The sequence below is a fragment of the Pyrus communis genome, chromosome 6, assembly GCF_963583255.1.
Source record: "Pyrus communis chromosome 6, drPyrComm1.1, whole genome shotgun sequence".
NCBI classification, from domain to species: domain Eukaryota; kingdom Viridiplantae; phylum Streptophyta; class Magnoliopsida; order Rosales; family Rosaceae; genus Pyrus; species Pyrus communis.
This window is the reverse complement of record NC_084808.1, coordinates 21,748,188-21,766,267: the sequence shown is the minus strand read 5'-3', so window position 1 is coordinate 21,766,267 and position 18,080 is coordinate 21,748,188. Positions and strand designations below refer to the sequence as shown.

General features: G+C 37.8%; 3 protein-coding genes across 3 annotated transcripts; all 3 read left to right on the top strand.

Moving 5' to 3' along the window:
• Positions 1–288: 288 nt before the first annotated feature.
• On the top strand, positions 289–7,725 carry LOC137737624 (uncharacterized). The gene is made up of 20 exons (XM_068477160.1): positions 289–744; positions 830–864; positions 953–1,074; positions 1,327–1,416; positions 1,560–1,679; positions 1,780–1,863; positions 2,050–2,127; positions 2,533–2,658; positions 2,753–2,842; positions 3,254–3,289; positions 3,364–3,419; positions 4,155–4,299; positions 4,408–4,852; positions 4,973–5,064; positions 5,236–5,785; positions 6,036–6,171; positions 6,385–6,426; positions 6,576–6,732; positions 6,878–6,961; positions 7,028–7,725. Exons 1-20 carry the CDS (start codon positions 488–490, stop codon positions 7,196–7,198), a joined length of 2,916 nt encoding a protein of 971 aa, XP_068333261.1. The 5' UTR covers positions 289–487; the 3' UTR covers positions 7,199–7,725.
• Positions 7,726–8,951: 1,226 nt separating this feature from the next.
• LOC137736233 (protein NRT1/ PTR FAMILY 4.5-like) lies at positions 8,952–12,308 on the top strand. The gene is made up of 6 exons (XM_068475543.1): positions 8,952–9,044; positions 9,623–9,707; positions 9,909–10,126; positions 10,464–10,886; positions 10,990–11,114; positions 11,396–12,308. Exons 1-6 carry the CDS (start codon positions 8,952–8,954, stop codon positions 12,306–12,308), a joined length of 1,857 nt encoding a protein of 618 aa, XP_068331644.1.
• Positions 12,309–14,392: 2,084 nt separating this feature from the next.
• On the top strand, positions 14,393–18,077 carry LOC137737179 (pectin acetylesterase 10-like). Its single transcript, XM_068476580.1, has 12 exons — positions 14,393–15,053; positions 15,306–15,388; positions 15,745–15,874; positions 15,986–16,059; positions 16,301–16,387; positions 16,466–16,590; positions 16,678–16,738; positions 16,831–16,884; positions 17,020–17,097; positions 17,225–17,330; positions 17,448–17,593; positions 17,727–18,077. Exons 1-12 carry the CDS (start codon positions 14,819–14,821, stop codon positions 17,832–17,834), a joined length of 1,287 nt encoding a protein of 428 aa, XP_068332681.1. The 5' UTR covers positions 14,393–14,818; the 3' UTR covers positions 17,835–18,077.
• The last annotated feature ends 3 nt before the right edge of the window (positions 18,078–18,080 follow it).

The window sequence follows — 18,080 nt, the reverse complement described above, 5'->3', positions numbered from 1 at the left end:
AAATATATTAAGCGGAATTAAAACCTTACCCATTTGCACCAAATGCAGAGGCTTTATATATTACAAACTAAATAAAAATAAATCTCAGCCTGACTTGTAGTGAGAGAAAGGTTGAAATGCTCTGTGAGTGTTCTCAACTCCTAAAAGAGATAAACAACCGTGACTTCTGTTGTTCTACTTTTTAAAAAGAAAAAAAAAATCTCAATTTGGCAAAATAATTGACATAATTAATAGAACTATCCACGAGTCCGTTTTTGGAAATAAATTTAAAAAAAAAAATTGCCAAAAGAAGGGAGTGCGAGAAGCAGCCGGAGCAAGAAAAAATGCAAACGCCAGTGCTGTTGCAAGATGGAAGTCATGCACTGAATCAAACGCCATCAACGCGCGGCAATCACTGCCCTTAAAATTCAAGATCCCACAAGAAACCCAGAAACCAGCATCCCTTTTCTTCTTCTTCTTCTTCTTTTTTCCTGCAATTACGTGCAAGATGGGAAAACGAATATGGATTCCCTGGGCGATCATGGCGCTCCACGTCGTCGCCATTCTCTTATTCACCAGAGGCTTTCTTCTCACCCGGACGGAACTTCCATTTTACAGCAACTGCTCCGACGGTTCGCAGTCGCCTTGCTCCTACTCCGTTCCAGAAACCCAGAACCGAAACGACACCGTTGACCCGAATCAGCAGCGTTGCTGGAGCAAGCCTGCTGTTGGGCGCCTTGTAATCATCGTTTTCGACGCCCTCAGGTAAACCCCATTTCAAATTTATCAAATTTATCCAAGAAAATAATGTAGGCAATCTCAGTTTTGTTAATCTCTTTGCTTTTTTCAGGTTTGATTTTGTGGCTCCCAGTACTTTCTTTCAGGGTTAGCATTTTCAATTCTCACTTCATTAGTTGTTGCCTGCAATGCGATTGCGATTGTAAAGTCGAGTGCTTGATAAATGTTGTTGCAGAATCAAAACCATGGATGGACAAATTAAAACTTGTTCAAGACATGGCAGCCAGAAATGCGTCGACCGCTCGGATTTTTAAAGCCATTGCTGATCCGCCAACAACGAGTTTGCAGCGTTTGAAGGTTAGCCTTTTCACTTGTTTGAAATTGCAAGAACTTCAAGAGGGTTGCTTTGCACAATGCTTCATGCACCTTTTAAGTTTAGTCTTTCATGGATTATGATTTGATGCTCCATGCTTTTGAGTTTGCTTTTCTAGTCTAGCAGCAATGCATGCTTCCATATTCGGAATTTGGTGAATTTAGAGCCTGCTTGCTGGCCTCATGCCAAGGATGAATTTTAACTGTGTCAGTTGCTTCCCTTCCAAAATTTTTTAGGGCTTGACAACCGGTGGATTGCCGACTTTTATTGATGTTGGGAACAGCTTTGGTGCTCCAGCAATAGTGGAAGATAACTTGATACATCAGGTTGCTCTCCCTCTCCCTCTCCCTCTCCCTCTCCCTCTCTTCTCTCTTTCTCTCTCCTCACTATGATTTACTTGGCATCGTTATTCCTTCCTTCAAGTTGTAGAACTTATTGTCGTATGTCTGAAGTGTGGACCAACCTGCAGTTGGCTAAAAATGGAAAGCGAGTTGTAATGATGGGGGACGATACATGGACGCAGTTGTTTCCTCGTCATTTTGAAAAATCTTTTCCTTACCCCTCTTTCAATGTTAGAGATCTTGATACGGTATGCCTAACAAAAACATTTCACTTTTTAACCTTTTTCTTGAATTCAGTCATATTTTGAATTTGATCATGGATTGAAGTAATTTGTCTTTCTGTTCCAGGTGGACAATGGCTGCATTGAGCACCTTCTTCCATTCTTGTACCAAGAAGATTGGGATGTTCTTATCGCACACTTTCTTGGTGTGGTATGGTTTGATTGCTTGATTTTTTTGAGTGATAAATAGATTTGGATATTGTGTCTATTGTTCCTCTCTGAAGAACTACTCAAGTAACCAAGGGTTCCGTATGAGAAGCAGATTATGATCTTCCACTGAAAGCTGTGCAGGCTCTAGATAATTTATTTATTTATTTAAAACTATCTCAATTGTCAGGATCACGCTGGGCACATATTTGGGGTTGATTCTATGCAAATGATAGAAAAGTTGGAGCAATACAACAACGTCTTGCTGGTAAGTCTTCAAACTCAAAAATGGAAATTGCTCTAAGTATTCTTCATTGGATGCTTTGCTTCTATGGATATTTAATTATTAGTTACTTACTAGTTGGCTGTTACTTGGCTCCCTGTGATAAATTACCCAGTTTTTAATATTTTTTACGTGTTTTTTCCCTTTTCTTCCAAGATAAGCAATACAAGTATAATTTTGAACCCCGAACACGTGGGAAATATTTTGAAAATATTTTCTTTCCTCAACTTTCTGAAACCTTTGGGTCATTGTTTCAAATTTTTGAATAGTTTTAGCCTTTTAGGAACATACATTTGCTTGGTGCCCTTCATCTTGTTCACCTAATGCAATAGGTCTAGCCTTTTATCTATCCTTCCCTAATTTCCTCACAAACTGATCAGTTTGCTTTAGAAAGTAGTTGAAGCACTGGAGAGGCAGTCTGCGCCAGGGGGCTTACATGAGAATACTCTTTTACTTGTGATGGGCGATCATGGACAGACTGTGAATGGAGATCATGGTGGGGGGAGTTCTGAAGAGGTACAAATTAAATGTGTTTTTCTTAAACGTTTTTGTTTTAGTTTTTGTTTGTCTTTTTGTTTTACTCATGCTAAATTAATAAGACACAACGCAGGTTGAGACATCATTATTTGCTGTGAGCTTTAAGAATCCTCCATCTCCCATACCATCAGAGTTTGATACTTCATCTTGTGAACTTGATTTGGTACCCCCTCTCTCCCTAAGCACATATATATGCTTGTGGCTTATAAATTACGTAGAAATCTTCCACCTACAAATGAGTTGATTCCCTTGCCACTCTTCTCTTATATTTTATGGAGGCTTAAGTTATTCCTTGAAAATGAAAAGAGAAACATTCAAAATGGTTGGACAATTAAAAAAGTTTAAATTTGCAAAATCTAATTTTTCCTATTACTTGCAGGGATTGATGAAACTTGATTAGATAGTCATAAAACTAATTTGTCTTTCAGACTCTCCATATGGAGGAGTCCTATAAGCCTTAAGAGAATTTTAAAGAAGATCTCTTTGTTAATGGCATTTTTAATTAGGTTTTTATGGGTCATAACTCATAAGTTAATTTTTTGTTCTGAATAAATTATTAATTGTTTGGCTCCAGGATGGGAGGAATATTTGCACAAGTTCCATGCAGCAGGTTAGAATGGGTTAATATATTTGATTTTGTCTTACTTGCCAATCACCCATCCTTAGTCAAGTCACTCTCTGCAGCTTGACTTTGCAGTGACAATATCAGCGCTGCTTGGTATCCCCTTTCCTTTTGGAAGGTGTAGTGTAAGCATCCTGTCAATTTAATTTACGCCATTATGCATGCCATTGCTTATTGATTATATTGATCATGACATGACTACCTCAGCTCCTTATTCTCTTCTACAATCAATAATACCATGGGCAAGCCGCAAGCCAGTATTTGATGAAAATAAAATGAAACATTCAGCGATCATGAAGTCAACATTTGTTTCCTTTATTTGAGTGAGTTCTTATATGGACAACATTTGACCAGTTTGGTCATTTCTAGACCAAAAAATAAAAAATAAAAGACCCTAAGGTAATCTATTGGATGAAGCTGCCACTGTAGCGCAAAATGCCATGCAAAATGGGCTTTTTGTTTTTATCTTTGTGTGAGGTCAAATGATCACGTGGTTGGATTATCTGGGTTTGTTATACATTGTTATCATGGTAGTTGGTACTCAGTTTGTAACAGCATTGCACACTGAAAATGCATTCACTTTGTGTGCAGTTGACAATGCCTGGTGATCCTTCTCAAAGCTTAACTTGCTTGAAAACTTGATTTCTTATATCTACGTCGTCTTATATCTGTTTCAGTCCCATTTCCCGTATTGTGGAACAGCTTCCTGCATTTCCAATTTAATTTATGTAGATCTCACAATAATCAATGTACATTGGAAAGTTCACCTCTATACCACTGTGTCATACTTTAGCTTTTTGTTGTTGAGGAATTTATATGCTAGCTGTTTCACATATATTGGTTTTCTTTTCAGTATTGGGCGTGTTAATCCTCAGCTTTATGCTTTAGGAGTTGGAACATGGAATTTTGAAGATAGTGTGGGCAATTCCCAAAATCAGTCAAAGTTGGAACAATGGATGCTGAATTATGCCAATGTACTCTGCACCAATTCTTGGCAGGTATTACTTTAGCAATTTATCTTATGTCAATGGACTTCATAAATTCTTAGATGAAAGCTTTAACCGTCCATCATTATATTAAATAATTGTTGGATTCTTGTTGTTTAGGTAAAAAGATATATAGATATATATTCTGCTTCATCAGTTATTGGATTTTCCCATGAAGATTTGTTGCACATAGCAGACATGTATGCTAAAGCAGAGGAGAGATGGTCACTTACTACAAAGAAGGTGCTGTCACACGAAAAGGAAAGCCACAATGAATTATTGCCTGCTCTTAAGAGGCAAATTAATTTGTATTCTGATTTCCTAGCAAGTGTTGCTGAACTTGCACGCTCTAAATGGACTGAGTTTAATTTAAAGATGATGGGTGCTGGACTTGGCATTATGCTGATATCACTTCTTGTCCATTTCCTTGCAATTAAGAAGGTGAAGGAGGAATATGGTTTTTCTTTTTCTTCATCTGGAGATTCTGGGATTTCCTTCAGTTTAATTTTTTCTTGTTTTATGGTGGTGATGCGTGCGTGCAGCTTCCTCTCGAATAGTTTTATCTGTAAGTATTAGATACTGTTTATTTATGTATGGATGGCAGCACAAAATCCATGGCTAATGCTCATGTTGGCAAACTAACTTTTACTCATTGTTTTTTTCTTTATGAAAACCTTGTGAGCAGTGGAAGAAGGAAAAGTGGCATGCTTTCTTTTGGCCACTACTGGACTAATTAAGATGCGATATTCAATCATGAAGAAGAAGATGATATTAGAAGTGAGTAGTTGTTTACCTCAGGTTTCTATTACCGTGCCCTCATCAAGGCCCCAATTCTTTTTAATCAGATATTGCGGAAGTACTGTTACAAATTTGTTATTGTTCATTTCTGATAGAAGTATTTCAAATATAGTTTCTTGTAATGATCATTTTTCGCTGATGTAATTGCAGGCACTTGTTTTCCTTCTTCTGATCACCATTTGCAGATTTACTATTGAAGTTGGATTGTCAAAGCAGGCTCCTAGTTCTGAAATTATTAATGCATATCCTTCATGGATGCTCAGGATCACCGCAGGGTTTCCAGTTTGGAATATTGTTGCTGAAGTTATACCGGCAGTTTCCCTGATTTTATTGGCATTTTTGCTGCGCAAGGCCATTACTGGAAGCTCTTCCGAGGGGATTTGGAAGTATATTATCATGGGAACTAATATAAGTTATATACTAATAGCAGTGCATTGGGCTTCAGAAAGTAACATATTCAATCTGGCCGAGGTGCTTAAAGGCATAGGAAGAAATTACATTCCTCGTCTGATATATGCCATTGGATTTGGACAATTGTTATTACTGGCATTTAATCAGCTTTTCAATAAAGGGACATCCTCAGATTGCAGCAAAGTCTTATATATTAAAACAGTGGCCATGTTTTCTGCCTGGAGCTCAACACTCATTCTTCTGTTGGGAAAGCAGGGTCCTTGGATTGCTTTAGCATTCGTTATTGGAGGTGCGTGCTTTAGTTATTTATAGTGTCGGTGCTTTATTTTCTCTTGAATGGTTTGTTTTGGCCAATAAAAGTTCCCTTGGTACTTTTGCATCCACCTTTTGGCCTTTGTTATATTTCACTTTTTTATTTCAATATTTGTTCAGTCGTAGATGTTGTTTAATTGGATAAAGCATGTTGTTATGGAACAGTTTGTTGCTCTTTTTCTTAAAGTTTTGGTACCTGTAATAATTTTTCTTTTTACTTTTGACAGGTTATTGCATAATGAGGCTGGATAACATAGAGCTGGATGCCAAAGATGGAGGCAGTTGGAATACGATGCTTGATCCTATTCCTGTAACGCAGTGGAGCCTTTTTGCTGTGTGCCTGTTTTTCTGCACCGGTCATTGGTTTGTTGCTTGCTTCCTACTTTGTGACTTTCTTGTTTTCTGATTTCTCTTATCAGCACACTTTGCGTTAGTTTTGGAATCATTTTGGTTTGGTCCCTACAAAAATAACTTTTATGATTTAATTAAGAGTTGATTTTTCTATATTATATTTGCATTGTTTTCAACATTTTTCGCCCTCTTATGTTTCATAACCCAAGATAAACTTTTCTTCAGGTGTGCTTTTGACGGCCTCCGATATGGTGCTGCATTTATTGGGTGAGTCACAGGTATTGGATAAGTAGTCACTTTTGACTACTTATCTTTTGAAAACGAAAGAATCCAGTAGTGATTGGCTTCTGCTTTTGCCCTTGTGAGTGTTCATAGTGCCCTGTGGATAGATTATTAAAACCCTGTGTTATTTTCAGGTTCGATGATTTCATCCTAGTTCCCCAAGCAATCCTCCTTACAATGGATACATTTGGTTTTTCTCTCATCCTTCCAATATTTGGACTTCCATTTCTTGTTGCACGCCTGGGTCAGACTGAGAAAGGGAAGAAATTTGTGCTCACACGACTATCTCTAGTAAGTTTATTGTGTTGCATATAGGTCATGTGTTTGCTATCTTTATAAGTTTTATCCTCGTAAAAGGGATTCTCTCAGTAAGATCATAGGGCTCGTGGATTGTCTAGCCAGTTTGACAGTTAATTGGTCGTGATCGATGTCTTAGGTGTACATGATTTATGGGCTCATCATGGCTACTTCGGTCACAGCAACTATAATATGTGTTACAATGCACAGGCGGCATCTAATGGTAAGTCAACAAATATTAATTTTTCAACGATTATTGGACACCCATAACCATATGTTTTGCTTGCAGGTATGGGGTTTATTTGCCCCGAAGTTTGTTTTCGATGTGGCGGGTCTTATCCTTACAGACATACTCGTTTGTTTGGCCTCACATTACTACTTCAGTCAAGTAGAAGACGATGCCCTACAAGATCCGTTCACCAAAGACAATGCCCTACAAGATCTGTTCACCAAAAAATAGAAACAATACATGTAATCAACTGAAAATTTTTGTCCACATTTATTTATTGATTGATTGTTGTAGCAATTGATTCGAGATAAAGATGAAACCTGCATCGATACCAAATGCCTAGTCGTATCTGTTGATTTAAACAGGAATACTTGCAGAAAAAGCTAATGAATGTGATGTTCTAACCCGCTCGTTGAGCTGTATTTGCTGCTCTTTGTGCTCAAACACGACCGGCCTTGACTGTGCGCAATGGCTGCCGTGCAGTACACTACAAATTGATGGAAAATACAAAGGTGATGACTGGGTGTGAAATCAATGATGCAATGAGCTTGTAAGAAGTTTGGAGGCAAGAGATTGGAAGATCTGCTTGTAAACTCAGACATGTGGAGTGCTAGGAGAACTAGATTTCGACGTTTTTGTTGGATGGTTCTGGTCTTCAATTGTAAAAAGTCGCCAAAAGCATCTAATGCCCCTTCTGGCCGTAACTTAGCAGCCAGAATCTCACACCCCGGGAAAAGCCGACTCGGGTTCTTTTTGGAAGTGCCTCTAGTAAGACAAAACAATTTCATGTTACCAAAAGCGCCTCCAGGTCTCGCTGAGATGCTTTTTTAGAAAGTACTTATGTCAAAAGTGCGTTCGTTACAGATTCATTATTAATTATATCAAATTTTGAGCGCTTCTTGAAATAGCACTTGATAGTGTTTTTTGAAGAAACATCGGAAAGTGCTTCTCCAAAAAGCACTTTTATGAGCCATATGCGCTTCTAAGTTTTCTACCAAACACATTGTTAGAACGTGCTTTTAGCCATTTCGAAAGCAATCCAAAATATATTTTTTGGACTCATAATAAAAAGTGCATCCAACAAAAGTGCTTATGAGAAGTACTCAGTGAAAATGTATTTCCAAATGGCCCTCATTGGTCACCTTTGGGGACTTCTCTCCAACTAAGGCCATCTCCAATCAACCTGACCAAAGGGTCATAGGACTAAAAATAACTCAACCAAGGGTTAGGCCAAAGGGCTTGTGGGTCTCACTGGGCCAAAACCACCAAATTAGGCTAGTAGGCTGGCCATTTTCAGCCAGCCAGCCTAATGAGTCTAGCCCACTTCTTTTTTTTTTTTTTGGACGAATTTTTTTTCCTACACAATTTCTCACATACATTTTACCATTCCATATTATATTATCTCATTTTATTTCAATTCTTCACATTCTATTTTCTTCCAATAATTCTTCCTTTAATTTCAAATGGCCACCTCTTTTAATAATCTTCCAATATGTCTGAAAATTTTATTTTAATATGGTAGTTTAATTTAATTAACTATATTAATTCAATTAAAATAATAAATTATGTTTGGCCTATGCCCCCTCGGTTGGACATGATTTTTTGTCAAAAGACTATGTTTGGCCTAGGCCCTTTGGTCACCTCGGTTGAAGATGATATAAAATATGGCATGACACTGTTCATTTAAATATAATTTCGCTATAGGGCTAAACATAGCCCTTTAACCCTCCTTTGATTGGAGATGGCCTAAGTATCTTTCGTTCTACCTTTGACGTTGTTTGGGAATTTGTCATCTAATGCTGCCCTTATAGCTTGCACATCATATGTTAGAAAACAACATTTGTAATTAAATTATATATTTGTGTTTCTAAATTTTATATTAGGAGAGTGATTAGGGGTAGATCGGTTAGATTAGATCCCTGTCAAAAGCAACGATGATTGAGATAAGTAAGTGTTGGATTTCTCACGGCCGGTCCGCCGGCTTATGGTGTTGTTTGGCGTCGGGATTTTGGGAGTTGGAATGCCACTGTTTTTGTATGCATCCACAATTGGGATGCCACCGGCATTGGAGATGATGGCGTAACATTTTTCTGCTCTTTAAAGTCTAAACAAAAACACATTCCCTTCCTCCTAAGTATAATACACACACACACACACACGCACACATACTTGGAACCTCCCTCACCATTTACACATATACGAGTTCCTCTCTCCTCTCTCCGCACTCACTCTTCGTCTTCCAAAGTCTCTACCATCCTTTCTCTTTGACAAAGGAACTCGCTAACATCCTTCGTCATGGTAATTACTAGGACGGAAGCACTTTTGCTCACAAACACTTTTAGTAGAAATTTATTAAATTGTTTTTATAGAAACTTCAAGTATTTTGTGAAAATATTTCGTGAACAAACTACTAAAAAGTGCTTTTGAATCCAATTGTATTTTAACTTTTTTCTCCAAATGCTATTAGTAGCTCCTTTAGCCATTCTAAAAGCACATAGACTCTAAATTTAAAGTGTCCTACCTTGCTTCTTCAACTTTAGCATTTTACACATGCCCACACCCAAAAAAATATGAACATACATGGTTGTTAGTTAGAAGTTAGAACTACAACATGTTGTATGTCATTTTCTAATATTAGTTGGCTTTGATTTGTAGGACAATGAAGTTGGTGCTAAAGACTTAGACTATGAACCCTCGAAGAGGAAACAAGGTGGATTCAAGGCCAACTATTTTATCTTTGGTAAGTGACAACTTTCGGATAACTTAACGAACACTATAATGTTATTTAGACACTTAAGACTGACACACTCTTTAGTGGTATGTACAATTATATTTGAGAACCACCTATATCAGAAGGAGTGTCATTTATGTGTCTAAATAGCGTTACTCTTACGAGAAATCACGTTAATTTGAGCTCATGCTGAATGTGTTTTGTGTGCAGCAATGATGTTCCTGGATAACATAGGCTTTGTGGCTAACATGGCCAGCCTGGTTTTATACTTCATGTTCGTCATCCACTTCGACCTCTCTGGCTCTGCAACAACCACAACAAATTACTTGGGCACCACATTCTTGCTCACCATTGTTGGAGGATTCATCTCTGATGCCTACATGAACCGCCTCAACACGACTCTACTCTTTGGCGTCATCGAGTTGCTGGTAAATCTTGTTTCTTTCCATCCTCCCAACGTACTTAATCCGATTCATCTTAAACGGAAAAACAAAAAGAACTTACTTTAATCAACAAAAATTCTCTGTGTAGGAAGTCTGTTTAAAAACATACTTGCATCGATATTGCAAAACAAATATAGATAACGTCATCGTGTTTGTTGGTAACAGGGACATCGACACATTATTGATGACTTATCACAATTCGTTCTTCAGTACAGAACAGATTGTCTGTTTCACACCTGGACTACACTAATCAATACATATATATATATATATATATATATATATATATATATATATATATATGTTGTGTTTTGACTTGCAGGGATATATGTTGCTGATTATTCAAGCCCGTGACAAAAACCTGCAACCTCTACCTTGTCTGGAATCAACCTGTGTGCATGGCACAAAAGCCCTACTGTTTTACGCTTCGATTTCCCTTGTGGCACTTGGAGGAGGCGGAATCAGAGGAGCAATCCCAGCTTTAGGAGCTGATCAATTCGACTCCAAAGATCCCAATGAGCACAAGCACATAGCCAGCTTCTTCAATTGGTTTTTGCTTAGCATAACAGTTGGAGCTGTGATTGGTGTCACATTTGTGGTGTATGTGAGCTCAAATGTTGGATGGGATATCGGATTTATCATCTCCTTGTCCTGCGCTGCAGTTGGTCTTATCTTTGTTGCATTGGGAAAGCCATATTATCGCGTCCGAGTTCCAGGAGAGAGCCCTTTGATTAGGGTTTTAGAGGTCTCTCTTCCTTCCTCTCCCGTTGTTTAACTTGGAAAATATAGGGTGATTAGTAATGCCACTAACAGTGGACTGATTAATTTGAGATGACCCTTTTGTGCAGGTACTGGTGGTGTCTGTAAAGAACTGGAAGGTGGAGGTACCCCAGAATTCTGATAAACTGTATGAAATACGTGCCCGCGATTCTGCTTCTAAAGCAGAGCTCATCCCTCACAGCAATCAATTCAGGCAGGTTCCTCAAAGCCTTCATTTGTTATCACCACCTTTTCGCTTACATAACTTTGGACAGTCTAAGAAGAAATTCTTGCTTAAAACTTGAATATAACACGTTTCTGATAATAATTGATCACGTGACTGACATCGGTTGTAACTTCTAATACACGAACTTTTTTGGTCATTAGGAACTTAGTATTAGGAGTCTCTTTGATAGTTACTTGCTGTTCAAGAAAACGTGCAAAATAAGCAAAAAAAATACCAATTAACAAGACTATCAACTTTTCTTTGGGCAGATTACTAGACAAGGCAGCCGTTCTCCCGAATGGCGCGAACGCAGCAAGAAAATGGAAAGTTTGCACAGTAACACAGGTGGAAGAAGTGAAGGTTTTGGCAAGGATGATGCCTATTCTTCTAAGCACAATCCTCATGAGCACATGCTTAGCCCAATTGCAAACCCTTTCAATCCAACAAGGCACCCTCATGAACACACGCATTGGCGATTTTGATGTCCCATCCACCACAATCCCAGTGATTCCTCTAGTATTCATGACCCTCCTTATTCCAGTCTACGAATTTGCCTTCGTTCCCCTCTTGCGCAAAATCACGGGTCACCCCAATGGCATAACCCACCTCCAGAGAGTTGGGGTGGGGCTTGTCCTCTCAGCCATCTCAATGGCCATAGCAGGAATCGTAGAAGTTAAACGAAAACACGAGATGGTTCACCACAACCACAAAATCAGCCTCTTCTGGCTCTCTTTCCATTACGCGATCTTTGGAATCGCGGACATGTTTACACTCGTAGGGCTGATGGAATTCTTCTACAAGGAGGCACCCGCCGGCATGCGCTCTCTTTCCACTTCCTTCTCTTGGCTCTCTCTGTCCATTGGCTACTACTTGAGCACGGTTTTCGTCGAGCTCATTAACACCATCACTAGCAAGTTCACTAAGAACAAAATGGGGTGGCTGGAAGGGCGCGATATGAACAAAAGCCGCGCGGACTATTTCTATTGGTTCCTCGCGATCCTTAGCGTGGTTAATTTCGGAATTTATGTATGGTGTGCCCAATGGTATAAGTATAAGAATGATGTTACGGTCTACGAGGAAATGTTGCTCAAAGCCAGCGGACCTCAGTCTTTCTCTGCAAGTAGTGTAAGCTTTGTGTCCAAGGTAGGTGAGAAGGAAGAAAAACAAAACGAGGCCAAGTGAAAAAAATAGGAAGCAAAGTCTACGCCCCAAGTACTAGTACAAGAAGTTCCATTCATAGATTAAATTTTGAGTTTTGAGTGCCAAATGCAACATGACATAAAAATGAAAATTCCCAAAAGCCAAAAGCCAAAAGCCAAAAGCCCTCTAGATGGAAATGTCATGGAAGTCTATTTTTTATATAAGAGTAGAAGTATAAATATAGGTGGATGCATGGACCACAACATCTTGTAATATTTGTAACTTGTAACTTGCAGTGCTCAATTGACTCAATACTTTAAGACCAATTGCATATGAGTAGTAGCTAGGAGATTGTAATTTAAGTTATTATAATCAACAATTTATTATGCATTTTAGATTATGTGCTTGATTTGCCAATCGTTTGTGAAACCAATTACACACTATTATGCGTTTTTATCAATGCATGATTGACATAAGATAACATCACAATGGCATTCCAAAGAGTGTGAAAAATTATTTTAGAACATGGGACATGCATAAGCATTAGTATGGCTTTTAGGTTAGAACTCATGATGGTCTGCATGACATTGAAATGTGAATTAATAGGATGATAATGTTGAACATTTGAGGGTAAACGCTTGACCCTCTAGATAGTTACTCATTTGCAATCAACCTCCTGAACTATCTTTTTGTTAAACTAACTCTTTTAAACTATTTGAAATTAGCCAATTAATTCCTTACCGTAAAATTTGATAAAATTTCATTTGCTTTGTTATCAAATACTGGCATGACTTTATAACCAAGAGTGATTCATATGCTGATTGTGTGCCAGTATTTGCTGATGGCAAAGTGGATGGAATTTTCATGAATATGATGGTCAGCGATTAATTGGCTAATTTCAAAAAGCTTAAGGGGTAATTTTACCAAAAAATAGTTTAAAATGTCAATTTCAACTAAAATAATAATTTAGAGGGTCAAACGACAATTTACTCAATATTTGATCAATATTTGATAAGTATGGGGACATCATGGCTATGCAAAGATGGACAAGGATTTTCTTCCCTTTTTATTTTATTTTTTATTTTTATCTCCCCTTCTCTCTCCTCCTCTTTGAAAGCTCAAGATTCCATTGTTGTAGAGACTAATAAGAAGTAAAAAAGAGAGAAGGAAAAAAAAACTGAAGATAGGAGGGGAGGAAGGGGAGGGAAAAAGATAGAGGAGAGAATCCCCACCAAAAAGAGGGAGTCATAGTTAGAGTGTGGTACAGCTCCCTATCAGATGTGATTGGTAATCAAATGAAGTGTCGGCTGCCATTCTCACTGGTCAGTCTGGATTAAGTTAGAGCTGGCCTCAAATATCATTAAACCCCACTAAATTTAGAGGCATACATTATTTACTTAAAAAAAAAAAGAGAAGTTAATTAGGTAAAGTTAAAATGTCCCTAAATGCTCTAATTCTATCAATTTACATATTGACATTATATAGTTTTTGAGTAACCTGTAGTAATGGTTATTCAATTTTATTTAAATTAGAGCAATGATCATTTAACTAAAAATCAATTATTATTGGTCCCTTAACTCATCAAAACGTGTAACTATAGTACAATGAGTTATGTTGGAGCTTTGGAGGGATTATTGCTCTAATTGAATTAAAGTTGAGGGACCATTTCTTTAGTTGGATTAAAGTTGAGGAACCATTAATACAATTTTTCTTATTTGCCCCTTATTTAGCCTCACGTGTATGACACGTGACTTATTTTGACGGAAATTCTAACAGAGTTAACGAAAATGATTATAGCTATACGTTTTGATGAGTTGAGGGACCAATAGTAATGGACTTTTGATTGAGGAACCATAACTTCAATTGAGTTAACGTTGAATGATCATTACTACAATTTAATAATAGTTTTAATAGTTCATGAAAAAGTTAAGAAATAATGAAGCATGTGTAAATTGGCAGGAGCGAGCACCGATAACCCTCCAATTAGGCAATCACAATTATTGCGTATCGATTATGGTTGTTGCCCACTTTATTAGCGGTAAGCATGAACTAAAAGGCCAAATGTAGCATATTTACCAAGAGGACAGTGACCACTACCAATACCAAATAGTGATGGAATTGAGTTCATGAAAGAAACCAGAACCAAAATACCCCATTTCTCTCCCACTTCTTCTCCGCCATTTTCTTTATTTAGTTTGGAACTGCTTTTTTGAAAAGCACTTTTAGGAAAGCACTTTCACTAAAAGCACTTCTAGTAGAAGCATATTGGGTACGTGGTGATGTTCAAGAAGTTCCAAACAGGGTTATTTGTTATGCTAAGTCCTAAAGAAAGAGATTTGATTTTTTAGCCAATGCCAACTGGTGGTTGGGTTGCTCACTTCCTCAATTACGACAATATTCCTCTTCATATTACCAAAGTTGTTCTTCAGCCACATTCTCTGTGTTTCTCTGTCTCTCTGTATCCCCCTTCTTTTTCTTCAGCTGAATTACATTGATAAGTAAATAAAAAATAGCTGTGGTTTAAGCTCTAGTTCTTACCATTTGTTTGTGCAATGAGATTTCTGGGGTCAGCCAACATGAAGCTTTTCTGGGTTTTGGGGTTTATGGGGTTTGTGTTTTGCAGAACAGATAGAACTTTTATTGGGGATGTGAATGTCGCACAGGAACAAGACCTGCATTATACTGAGAGTAATGTGTATGGCTATGCAGCTTATGGTTATGGGTTTTCCAGCAGACCCTTAATGGTGGGTCTCACACTCATCAATGGAGCTGCTGCCAAAGGAGCAGGTTCTCTTTTTTCACCAAAAAAAATGAAAGACATTTCTCCTTTTCTGCTAATAAAGATACTTGAATTTTACAGATTAGTGTGTTTTTAAAGTTTGTTTCTTTGTCGAACGATTCGATGGATTCATAGGTAGTTGAAACTCCATCTGTTTCTTAGTTAGATGCTCATGTGGCCAATTTCAGAAATTGCAAAGGAAAGGAACTGATGCCTCTATTCCTTTGTGGTTTCATGACTTTTGTTTTCTCAATGTGCAGTCTGCCTGGATGGAACATTACCTGCTTACCACATCCACCATGGATACGGGTCAGGAGCAAACAGTTGGCTCATTCAGTTGGAGGTAAGTAATATCCGACGAAAACTAAGATCTGTCATACAAACTTGACAGAGTGAATTATGGCAGGTCTGTTCTTAACACATCACCATTAATAGTTGTGATGAATCTGATTGAGTTATACTTCTGTTTGGTACTAACTGTTGGTACTTCTATATGGATATTTCATCAGTACTCTGATCAAATTAGTTTACCATCTAAAGTTTCTCGTTCAGCGAAGATGATTTGTGCTTCTTTGCCTTTTGTATGCTTCTAAAGGCTATATAGGAAATAGATATTATGAAGTAACTTCTTTGAGTGGCTTGCCTGTAATATATGCTGGGAGCTAATGAACATCTTTGGTTAACTTCTTTTATTGATAGGGAGGAGGATGGTGTGATACAATCAGAAACTGTGTTTACCGTAAAAAAACTCATCGTGGTTCATCAGCATATATGGAGAAGTATATACCATTTGCAGGGATACTAAGCAACAAAGCAGGAGAAAACCCTGGTTATCTATCTTTCTGCATCCTTATTTCTCTACACATGCAGCACTACATGTCCTACATGATTCTTCGTCATTAGTAATCTGATATTCTTGATGGGACACAAACAATTGCAGACTTTTACAATTGGAACAGAGTTAAGGTTCGATATTGTGATGGTGCATCTTTCGCCGGCGACAGTCACAATGCGGTTAGTGGGAGTAAATGATCATATGCTTATTTATTTTTAAATTCTTGTTGAAAACCAGCACTTATTTTGCTTAATTTCTACCAGAGGTAAGGAACTCAAGTTTAATAGTTGCTGTATTTACACTGGTCGTTATGTTGCATCATATTCTTAAGATTTTTATTGTCTAACTGTTGCAAACAAAGCAGTATTCTTATAGATCTTATGAGTTATGACTGAAATTACTGGTTTAACTGTTGCTCAGGCTGCCCAATTGCATTTTCGAGGACAACGTATCTGGAAAGCTGCTATGGAAGACTTGATGTCAAGGGGAATGCGCTATGCTAATCAGGTTATTGTCATTAATTTTTCGGAGAGGATATGTTTCACTCTTCTGCTAGTGTTATACATTTCACTTTGGGATTTCTAGGCTCTTCTTTCTGGATGTTCTGCTGGTGGGGTTGCAACTGTACTCCACTGTGATGAATTTCGTGGAATGTTCCCTGCAACAACTAGAGTGAAGTGCCTCAGTGATGCTGGACTGTTTCTTGACGTGTAAGAATCCATTTTTCAACAAATTTTGGCATGCCTGATACCTTTTGGTTCTTACTCAGATAATAATCTTGTTATCTAAAATTGCAGAGTTGATGTATCTGGTAGTCGCACTTTGAGAAGTATGTTTAGAAGAGTGGTTAGTCTGCAGGTATTATCCATTTAAAATGAAATCTATCCACCTTCAAATGTGCTTCGTGGATTGAAACTTCTATGACTAATAGACATGCAATTATTTTGCAGGGGGTGCAAAAGAATCTCCCATGGAGTTGTACCAATCGCCTCCACCCAACTTTGGTAGTTTCTTTTCTCGCATTTAATCCTTAAGACAAACTTTCTTTTCTATATAGATTATACAAAGAACCCAATTTTAGAGTGAGGTTTCCCTTCTCTTTTTAGTCTTGATCATTTACTTCGTTGTTCAAATTTCAGTGCTTTTTCCCCCAGCACCTAATTGCAAGTGTCAAGACTCCCCTTTTTCTGGTCAATGCAGCTTATGATACATGGCAGGTGCGTTCTTAATTTCTTATCCTCGCATTCCTTTCTGATTCATGTGGTGGATGGATACCTATCTTACAGTAGAATCGTGATACGCTGATGAATGAACGACCATCCTGAATCTTTCTCCTTTACTCAGATCCAGGCCAGTTTAGCTCCACGAACAGCAGACCCTAACGGCCATTGGCATGCGTGCACAAAAAATAATGGACGTTGTGCTGCATGGCAGATGAACTTTTTGCAAGGTGATTCCATTACGTTAATTATGCTTTGTGTTCCAGATGATGATTTAGTTACATGCTGAATGCTTGGTGTTTCGGAACTGAATTCGGTTCTCTTTTCTTTCTTCAACAAATTATCAGGTTTCCGGATTCAAATGCTCAAAGCTGTAAGTGGATTCTCGAGGGCTGGTAAAAATGGTTTGTTCATAAATTCTTGCTTTTCTCATTGCCAGACTGAGAGACAAGATACCTGGTTTTCTCAAAATTCTCCTCTTATTGGAAATAAGGTATGCCCTATTGTGCACTTTAAACTAGGTTAAAGAAAAGACTATCTATGGATTTGCTGTCATTTCTTTTTCACATTTTTTTGGTTACACTTAAGATTCTGTCTTGAACTCATATGCAATCAATTATCTGCAGGGGATCGCAAAATCAGTCGGAAACTGGTATTTCGATCGGTATAGTATCAAAGCTATAGATTGTCCGTACCCTTGTGACAAGACCTGCCATAATCTGGTGTTTAAGTGAAAATTACTGTATATCATGTCTTGCCATAATCTGGTGTTTAAGGGAAAATTTCTGTGTATCATCTCTATTTGTCTTCTCTCCCCAATTTATATTGCCAACGGCGTGTAATGTAACATTTTACCTTCTAGACCGAGTCATTGCTATGAAGCTCGAAGAGCGATCAACATGTTCATGTATCGTTTTTATGATCCAATATATAAATGTAATCCTCTTGATTAAATTCCAGTTATAATTTGACATCCAGTT